Here is a 10540-nt window from a genome sequence, read left to right on the forward strand (position 1 = left end):
AAAAGATTTTTCAATTTGTTTGCGAGAACTAAATAGAAGGAGAGACAGAGATCTTCATCTGCTTGCTCACTCCCCAGATGTTCCTGATGGCCAGTGCTGGCCGAGGATCCAAGTTGATGCCAGAAGCCAGGAGCCAGGAGCTTCATCCAGGTCTCCCATGGAGGTGACAAGTGCCCTAGTGTTTGGGCCATCTTCTGTTTCTTTCCCACACTGCTAGCAGGAAGCTGGGTTGGAAGTGAATCAGCACATATGGGATGTCAGCGTTGCAAGCCGTGTCTTTACTCGCTACATCACGGCACCACTTCCAATGTTTTTATTTCTATACCTCTGATGGAACCAGACACTAACTTTCCTGGAACATTGAGATACTGCAAACCATTATTGTGGGTATTTGTAGTACATACAGACCAATTTGCCTGCCTTATTTGATTTACTACAATGAACCTCCAGGTTCATCAATGTTGGGTATGGAATTAGTTTTTCCATGTTTTCATGGCAGTCTTTAAGTATTTTTTGGTAGGGTGTGTGTGTGTGTGTGTGTGTGTGTGTGTGTGTGTGCAGAATATAGATGGATCTTGTTTTTTTTAAATGATTTAGCCAGTTTTTATTTATTCTTTGGAGAATTCAGGGCATTTAATTTCAGGGTTCCTACTGATAGGTAACATCGTCCTCCCCATTTCTGTTCCTGTACCCATTGTTTGCTTTGAATTTCCTTTGTACTTTTACTAGCAGAAACAGGAACTGGGCTTGTGGCTAAAAACACTGAAACTAATTGGACTCATCTATATCCAATATCCTGGCTAAATTAGGACGTTGGTGGCGGGGGGGTTGTGGTGGAAGGAGTATATAAGGAGAGGTAAAGGAGACTTTGCAGACTTCCACCATCACTGGTCTGTCAGTGCTTCATTCCTAGACCCTCTCCATGTCCACATTACTGGCTCTGCTGGTCAGAGCACAGAACTGCCAGTTTGTACTAGAGCAGGTTTGGTTTTGATAGGTCTAGTCAGGATGGACTGAGGAACTCCCTGATAGGAACTCACCTGAAACTTTCAGGTACCAGGTCTGGGAGGAGGCCCAGGTGGGCCAGGATACAACACTCACAGTATATGCAAAGGCCGGGACTGAGGGCAGACCATGCCAAGCAGGGCTGTGACACTCTCCAGCAGGTTTGAGATCCAGGGCTTGCAGTAGCCCTGGGAAGAGAACTTGGAGAATTCCCCTACTAGGCTATAGATCCTGCTGAGGAATACAGGAGCGAGCTGTGAGGGCAGGAGAGGCTAACTGTCAGGTTTGTGTGTTCCAGGTCTGAGAGAAGGCAGGGCTGAGCCAGTCTGCAGCACCTGCTGGCATGCACAAGAGCCAGAACAGGGTGTGGACCACATTCAACTGGGGTAAACTGCAACACTGACCAGCAAGAGCTGAGACTGCAGGCAGGTCATGCCAGGCAGAGTCATAGCCCCCATCAGCACATGCCAGATCCAGGGATGGGCAAAGGCCTACTAGGAGAAATGTTTGGACTGGCCTGTTAGGCAGCAGGTCCCGCTGGTGAGTGTGAGAGGCTGGACTGTGGCCAGAATAGACTGGTTATGGCTGAAGCACCCTTCAGCATACAGGAGATCTTGATCAGAGGGCAGGACTGACTAGCCTTCAATCCTGCACCTGCTGGGATTAGCAAGAGTCCGAATGAGTATGGGAAAGGCTGTGTTAGGCCATGGCATTAGCCTGATCACTTGAAAACTGAGGCTAAGGTTGTGCCAGCTGGGCTGGGCCGAAGCATCCACCGATGAGATCCAGGATGCAAGCAGGACAGTAAGACTAGACTGCAGTACCCACTGCTAAGTGCCAGAAATGGGGGCTTGACATGTCATGCAGGGCCACAGCATTCAGGGGCACTTAGGAAATCTGGGGCTGGGTGTAGGCCTTGTGGAAGAACTTGGAGAACTCTCCTGTTAAGTTTCAGGTTCCACTTGTGAGTGGGAAACCAGGGACTGGTGTAGGCCAGGCCTGGTCTTGAGAAGGCCACAAAACTCATTGTATACATGATTGCCATTGGTGGTGGGGTGGAGAATATGCCAGTGCAAAAACATTCAATTGCAGCAGCTTGTGTAAGGATTGTGTGTGGGCCAGACCACTGGATTGCAAAAAGCTGCCAGTTCACTTGAGGCCTGGGTTGTGGATAGGCAGGCTGGGCTAAACTGTCGAATCCACTGGTCAATGAGGAGGGACAGGTTAGGCTGAGCCAGGCTGCAACAACTGCACCTGACTCCTACAACACGGTGCAGGCCATCTCTGATTGAGCTACAACACTTACTGGTCTACATAGTTCATCACTGGTCATGCTTGCATATGACCTGGACATAAGAAGAGCTATAAAGAACACACAACAAGCGCATGCCATACCATGCCATGCCATGATTTTATATGAATTGAAAAAACAATAACGAGTGAGAGAAAACAGACAACATTCAACCCATTGTCTGGTAGTTACCACACTTACAAGGAATGATTTTTAGTGTCTCAAATGCCAGGTCTACAAACCCAACAATGCACAACACCTGATACTTGCAAAACGAAAAGAAAAGAGGACATGGCTAACATGCCAAGCAGAGCTTGGGATTCTTTTAGGTGCTTTTCTTGAACGCCTCCTTTGGAATGACACCTTGGTCCTGCAGGGAAGGAATCAGGACATCAGGAGAGCCAGGGGTCCCAAGTTCAACCCCCAAGCTAACCCCTTCCATAATGCTGAAGGCCCAGACACACCCATCTTCACCCACTTGCTTCCCAGGCCTCACCTGGAGCGTGTAGAAGGCCTGTACCGCACTGGTAAAGTTCCACTCATTGTCCTCAAGGCATCTGCGTTGGGAGAAGAACACGTGACCTCCACAGAGCACACACACACCAATCGCATCAGGCCACCCCATCACTGGTGCCACTCTTCCCCTGCTACACATGCGCCAGAGTGATTATTGCTCTGACCATGAATGAAAGCTTTTCAACAACCACAATGTCTTTCCCTAACATTCACACCCTGGAAGCCACAGCAGAGAAACAGTGATGCTCAAAAAACAAGGGATCTTGTACATACATACTGCTTTACAAAGGTATGTTGGAGGCTGGCAAAAGCAATGGATAAAGCCACCAACGACACTCTAGAAATCTCATATGGACACCAGTTCCATTCCAGGTTGCTATGTATCTGACCACATCCCTACTGATGGGCTGGGGAAAGCAGCAGGAGATACCCCAGTGCTTGAGCCCTTGCCATCCATGTGGGAGACCTGAAAGAAGTTCAAGATCCTGTCTTCAATGTGGCCCAGAGAAGGTCATTGTGTACCATCAATGGAGAGTGCCTCTCACTCTCTTTTTGTGTATGTGTGTCTCCTCTTCTTCTCCATCTAAAACTCTGACTTTCAAGTAAAAAAGGACATCATATCTTTTATACCAAAAGAATATACAGAAATTTAAAGTATAAACTCACATGATTTTCAAACATATTTAAATTGGATAACAGCCATGTAATACAAAAAGCATCCTCACAAAATGTATGATTCGGAGTTTGATACTGTTCTCGCAAGACTTGCAACTATCCCAGCTAATGCCAAGGTCATATTCTTGTTTAGAAAAGAAACTCCTTAACGGTTAGTGATGACTTTTCACTCTAGCTCTTTCTCCCAGTCCCAGGCAAGCATGTCTCTGCTCACAGTCTCCATGGATTTCCTAGTCCAAGGTGTCTGTTACAAGCAGAATCACATGGCATGTGACGCTTTGTGACAGCCTATGTCAGAATTATGATACTTGGGAGAGCAGGATGTGGGTAGCCATACTTAGTGATCCACTTTTCAGCTAAGGGGAAATGGAGTTGCTTCCACTTGAGGCTAGTACAGAAAATGCTGCTACGAATACTCCTGTACTAGTGTTTCCAAAAGCACACATTTTTCCTTCTCTAGATGGTCACCTAGGAAACAGCTGGGACTTGAACCAGCACTTGTATGTGCACTGTGTGTATTGCAGGCATCAAATTAACTCTGTATATCATATAAAACCTGAAAATAAGTTGAAAAAATCTCTACACGTATCCGTATAAAAGTTTCTCTCTTTCATATGCACAATATTTTCATACAGAAGCAAAGTACTCAGAGACCCTTCTCCACATCACATGCATTTTCATGTGCCACACTCTTGTTGTCCTACTGCCCCCATTCCCATGGTCAACCAGCACTCACTTTTGGCTCCATGAAAGTTTCATCCCAGACTGCACAGAGAATGCATGCACCATTTCTTCCTGCAGCAGGGAGAGGGTGGGTGGACAGTGGGAGCACGGTATGGCCCCCACGATCGAAAAGCTGTTCCGGACCTTTACAGGGTTGGTGTTGCTCACAAAGAGATGGTCATTCAGGATGCACACACTGTCGGGGAAATGGGTCCTCAGCCAGCTGCACAGAGAACAGTCCCAGCTCCCAACAGGCTCTTCCATAACCACTACCACACACCTACCAGATTCTCACATGTTCCCCCTTCTCTTGCCTCCCAAGGTTCATAACTGTGTCCTCTAACCCTACCTTGAGCTCATGCTGGAGAAGACTGTCTCATATTTTAAGTCAGTCTGTGCACTTCACCTCTGCACTTTTCCTGTGTGACAGTGCAAAGGAGTGGACACAGTTATCCCCACCTTCAGTGAGGGCAGTGAATCATGGTGTCATAAAGTAATGTGACCAACTTCCCATACGTACAAAGTGGTGGGATCAGCAGGAGGAACCACGAACTGGCTCCAGAAACATCTCTTTTAACCTCCAGGACACATTGTCCCTCAGCTCTACCTACGGCTAGTCCCACTGACTGAGCACATCACGAGTGCCACATTATCGCATTCCCTTACCAGTGGTCCTAGGCAGGAATGGCTGTTCCATGAACAGCACAGCACTTACTTTGAAGTGTCAGTCAGGAACCCAACGAATGTCCGGATGAAACCAAGCACCGAATTTTCAGATCTACTCTCTGTTTCAAGGACAAAACACAGCACCACTTGGAATGCACATTCTTTACCCACTCACACTGCTTTCTCAGTCCGGGTCTAATACTGAAGAGGATCATACTGGTCAAACTGACGCCAATGTGACAAGTCACCTCTTAATTTAATTCTCAGGAACCAAGACAAGGATGCTAGTGCCGTACATTGCATTGGTCAGCCGCGAGGAGAGAAAAGAAGGGTCTACATCACGAGAAAGCATATAACGGGGCTGCAAGTCAACTGCACAGCCTGTGTCCCAGGTGCTGAAATATATGCAGTAGACAGGCATGGGCCAATATGGATGAAGAAACAGTTTGGACAGACAAGGAGAAGGAGAACACCAGAGGAATAAGCAGAAGGAAGGAAACAGATTTGGGAGAAGCTGGGAGAGTTCTGAGGGGTATGCCAGGGAGAAGAAGGGTGTAGTGGGGGCTCTGAGGAGGTGACTATGGAGAGCACTCACCTCCCCTGAAAATCCCCTTGACAGTGGCAGTGAAGGACTTCTCCTGAAAGGGAAGAAGAACTCAGGTTCTCAGGATGCCCCTGCACCTCTGGTCTAGCTCTAATTACTTCAAGCCTGCCAGAGGGAGGAAGCAGGTGCTCACTGTGTAGAAGCAGGTGTCTATTGAGAAGGAGCTGAAATAATGTCGAGTTTTAGGCAACGTGTTGAGGGTGTCCACGATGGCATGGTTTGTGTGCTTCAGCAGTTGCCTCCTCAGGCCTATGTGAGAGAGGAAGAGACCTGTGCTGCCACACCCATCCCTTGGATCTTAAACTGTCTCTTTTCTTTGACCTCACCCGGACTGCCCCATCAAATGCTTACTTGCTTCTGTGATGTTCTTGATATTCCTGCTGATCTTGGCGTATTCACACAATTCGGTCCTAGGGGACAACAAAGAACAGTAAGCAGTGTTCCAGGCAGAAGAGTTGATTGCAGGAGCTGACCTGTGTCTGCCTGGGAACTACCTGGCCCCAGATGAGATGTGAATACAGTACTTACGGGACCGGGTCTGTGGAGTTGAAGACAGTGCTCAGAGAGAAATAAGCCTTCTCGTGGTAAACATTAATAAGAGTATGGCGATCTCCATAGTCATAGATGAAGTAATAGCTGTGGGGAAGCGATGAAGATGGGCTATGTCTGTGCCCAGACACAACTGACACTTGAAAACTCATGTGAGCAGGCCTATGCACATTTGCCTTCCTCATAGTCCCTGGCATACTTACTGGTGAAGGAAATTGATGATCACATTCTTCATCATTTCGATTTCTTGAGAACTTTTCTGGAATGAAAAGAAATCCATTTAAGAAACTGTAAGTGATGTAACCCCATCTCTGCACCCCGAGCTGCTACACCATTACTAAAGTCTCCCTAATCCCTCCTCCTCCTCACCTCACTTGGTTTTGTTGTCTTCTGTTCATCCATTTCAGCAACTGGTGGGGATAAGTCTTTGCCATCCTTGGGAAGAGAGCAGCACAATGAACACGTGGTTTGTGCAAGGTCATGTACAACCACATGTCTGTGTGTGTACTTAAGAATATGTTTTGCACTGGGAATATGCATGGCCTTCATTAGAAGTCATCTCTCTAGTGAAAGATTTTGCGATGCCAACTTGTTACCCAAATCCACCCAAATGCTGTGAGCAGTTATTGAGATGGTGTACGTCCGAAGAAGAGAGAGTGATGAGTACAGGTACTCACCAGGCGTGACAAATTGGGGAAGCAATCCAAAATCCCTCTGTCGGATTAAAAAGAGAGAGAGAGAGTGATAGATAGTAGTGGCTGACATTTGGGATTGCACACTCTCTTTCCTCTTTTGCATCTGTTCTTCCTCTAAAATCCTTTCCCGTTTCTTCTGCATCACGTTCTGTCCTCGCTAACTACTCCAGGACCAGCAAAAGCCCCAATGGCATCCCAGACCTCAGCCAGCTCCCAATCTCCCTCAGTTTTTGTGGTGTGATGTTGGGAATCTTCACATGCTACTGGGATGGGGTTGGAGACCAAGCCTGTGCTGCTTCTCAGACTATGAATCCCTCTGCAGGCACCAGCTGGGAAAGACCAACTCAACCCCCTAGCAGTGGCCTGGGTGGAAACGGGACAAACAAGAGAGTGATATGTGAATCCAGACACAGGGTAAAGTCAGTATGGCATGATGAGAGAAGGCAACTGGTGGTAGGCTACAGAGAGCTGAGGGAGAAAAAAGAGAGCACAAAGAAGGAATAGCAAACAAAAGGAAGGGGAAGAGACTCAACCACTGTGTTGAGATCAAGAAGGAAGGGGGCAGGGAAGTGGGTATTCTGCTGCAACCCTTCTCATCAGGGGCCATTGGCCGGACCAGATGGACCCAGGGCAGTGTGAGAAGAGGCTGGACTTGTGAGAGGCAACGGGAGGCAGGTTGAGCCTTTGTCACCTGTGTGATGTTGGTTGAGTGAGGTTGGGCACTGAGCAGCCCCAGAGATGGGAGCAGTTTCCCTGAAGGAGCAATGGATCAAGGATTCTGGCCCCTGCTATCATCACTGTGTTCTCTTCTCCAGATCCACAGGCAGCAGTGCCTAGTTGTCAGAGCGTTAAGCAAGGAATCAGATGCATCAAGGGCCTTTGGGTCTCCTCTGGAGGATGTAGTTGAGGATGAATGGAGAAGTGGTGCCCATGAGAGGCATGCCCTTGTATCTCGCCCATCTCCTCTACCCTTGACCTTCCAGTCTTGGCTCAAGAATCCCTCTTTCTGACAGTTGCCAGCAGTTAGCCACATGAATCAGGGAACATGGGTTTCTCCTCAGGTAAGTCCCAGCTCCCGGAAGTGAAACAAAGGGTTTGATGTCATGTTGGCAGGCATGCAGCTACCAGCTCTACAAAATGGGGCAGGAAAAGAACATTTAAACCTCAGGCAGGTTCTGGGAGCAGTTTGGAGCAGAGGAAGAGCTCCTCTCAGCATTGAGTCAGCCTGAGAAGGTGGGATGCAAGAGCTGTCTAAGTTGAGGGCAACACCATCTGGCTTGGGGCTAACATTGCTGTCCCTTGTGAAGACACGGAACCTTGCTTCTTGGAGCAAACCTAATGGGAGGTCACCTGGGAGTCCAACACAGTGAGGAGGGATAACACTCTAATCATTTGGAAAGGAGATGATGTCAGAAGGAGGAAAGGAGACCTCAAAGAACAGCTGAAGGACAAAGTGGAGAGGCAGGGTCCAGGTGTTCCTAGAGGACCAGGGTTACATCCTCCTACAGGTGCCACTCAGGGCCAACTTGAGCCCCTGGCAGATGAATGTCCACAGACAGTTCACAGGCACTACCACTGACCTTACATAGGCTGCGTGGTCAGGGAAGATCTTGCGCAGCGGGTTCCCTTTCAGCCACAGCTCTTCCAGCTTCAGCTCTTTTACCTTCTCCAGTTCTAGTATTGTCCAAAGCTGAGACAAACAACAGGACAAGAGCAATATGATGTACAAGGAATCATGACCATGGCCCTGCACCCACAGTCCTGACCCTTACCCACAGGTATATCATCTGCATGTTGTCACCTGATATGCACCCACCCACTCATCCTCAACCCCACTTACTTGTGGCTCCCCCTTCTCACCTCGTTATCACACAGGTTCAAGGACCTGACTTTGGGGGCCTTGTCTAAAATGTCAGACAGGCCATCCAGATGGTGCAGTTTGTTGTTGCACAAATTCAGAGCCGAGAGCTTTGGGGAAGGAGGGGTTGGAGTGATAGTTCACATCTGTGGCTTGGGAGGTACGCTTGCTCTCCAGGCCACCCTGTGACACTCTGTCCCATATGGGAGTCCTAGTCCTAGGACCATACCTCAGGGAATTCTGTTCCAATGATCTGTAGGGTTGCAGCCATGCATTGTCTTTGATTCAGTATCATGTCAATATGATGGTGCATCAAGTCTACAGGAAACCAGGAGAAGGGAAGCAGAAGGAGATGGGTTGACAAGAGCCAACACCAACACCTTCCAAGTGGTCATCACTTTGTGTACTTCCAGGTTATTCTCACCCCCTACACCCTGCCTTCTCTCTCCATGCAACTGCAGCTCACAGCTATACCTGGGTCAAGGCGTAGACTTTGTAGGTCAAGGCGCTTTGTGTTGGCATCATACCGTTTGTACAAAGTGCGCTGTAAAGACACATATGGAGAGCAGGGCTCTGAGGCTCAGCCAGAGGGGCTGGTGACAGGGACATGTAGGAGTGCGGGGAGAAGAGGCAGGTGTGTGGAGTGTGCACTGCACAACATTCTTTAACCTCATTACCTTCAGCAGTTGCATTTCTTCTGGTTTCAGTTGATTCTGCACAGAGTAGGGTGCAGCAGAGCGATGGACGAACACAGCTATCTGTGAAAGAAGGGGCAGCCTGAGCACCAGGATCTCTGCTCCCAAGCAGGAACACCACCAGCCCCTGGCCCTGGGAATCGGTTTTGCAGTGTCCTCTGCGCACACCTTTCTGTTGTCATCATCCCGAATCTTTCCACTCACATCCCTCAGGGCGGATGCTGCAATCTCATCTTGAATAAAGAAACAGGCCTGGTTCCTGATGTAATGGAACTATGGGGAAGCAACAGCAACAGTCTGACAGCTTATCTGTCCCTGCTGAGCCAGGCTCCTCTCTCCCCTCTCCCACCCCTCTGCCTTCACCATCCTGTCTTACGTCCACAGCAACGAAAGGAAGCGTGCAGTAACTCTGAATTGATTTCATCAGTTTTGTCTTGTTACACTTTCGTGCATGTGGAATCTAAGTGTAAAGAGGAAAACTCAATGATATGATCAGTAATACAGAATTCAGAGTGACAAACTCAGTGCTCCCCCTCAGACTTTCCAACTGCAATTAGTGTTTCCTGAAGAAAGAGTGCTCACAGAATTTCTTCTGTGCTCAATATTTGAGTTTTCAGAGCCCTGTTTTCTCTATTTTTCGCTCCCCCCGGAATCACCTGGGCTCACGCAGCCTTACTTCTATGAGATTTCAGAGTATTCTATCTCACGCAGATCTTAGCAAGACACTCACTGTGACCTTAAACCAGCATGACGCCGATCCATCCTGTGTTTTTCCCCTCATGTCTTTCCTTGGATATTTGCTATATCGGCACAAAGGCATGTGGATTTGGCCATGATGAGAAGCTTTTACCATCCTCTTCTTGTACTGTGTAGTATAAGAAGTGCTTGGAAAGAAGTAAGAGCAGGTTTCTGTAAGTGGTAGGACAACCTTCCCAACCCAGCTCCTTTTTCTGATGACTGGAGGTAGAAATTCCCAGCCACCCACCATTTCTAGCATGCTTTAGTTTTCCCATTACACACACACACACACACACACACACACACACACACACAGAGAGAGAGAGAAAAGAAGACCCGGAAATGGAAGAGTCCCATGCTTCAAGAGGTTGCTTCGTTTAGACCCAGTAGTCAATTCACTTACCACTCTAACTGTATTTCTTCCTGGGTGTCTACCATTGCCTGGGCTCCATTTGCCTCCTGGTGGTGTGAAGGTGGAGGCTCAGGCACACCATGTTCATACTGAAGGTTTTCCTGGCATAAACG

At 48.2% G+C, this 10540-nt stretch overlaps 1 protein-coding gene across 1 annotated transcript; it reads right to left on the reverse strand.

Moving 5' to 3' along the window:
- Positions 1–2621: 2621 nt before the first annotated feature.
- LOC121169077 (nuclear RNA export factor 2-like) lies at positions 2622–10058 on the reverse strand. The gene is made up of 16 exons (XM_040999545.1): positions 10008–10058; positions 9654–9737; positions 9446–9550; positions 9260–9340; positions 9057–9126; positions 8812–8900; positions 8585–8692; positions 8310–8414; positions 6399–6464; positions 6233–6288; positions 6009–6116; positions 5832–5890; positions 5614–5729; positions 5472–5514; positions 4926–4995; positions 2622–2853 (listed from the first exon to the last, which is right to left on the reverse strand). Exons 1-16 carry the CDS (start codon positions 10056–10058, stop codon positions 2622–2624), a joined length of 1443 nt encoding a protein of 480 aa, XP_040855479.1.
- Positions 10059–10540: the final 482 nt, after the last annotated feature.

This window comes from Ochotona curzoniae, unplaced genomic scaffold (assembly GCF_017591425.1).
Source record: "Ochotona curzoniae isolate NIBS_2020 unplaced genomic scaffold, NIBS_Ocur_1.0 scaffold_1852, whole genome shotgun sequence".
NCBI lineage: Eukaryota > Metazoa > Chordata > Mammalia > Lagomorpha > Ochotonidae > Ochotona > Ochotona curzoniae.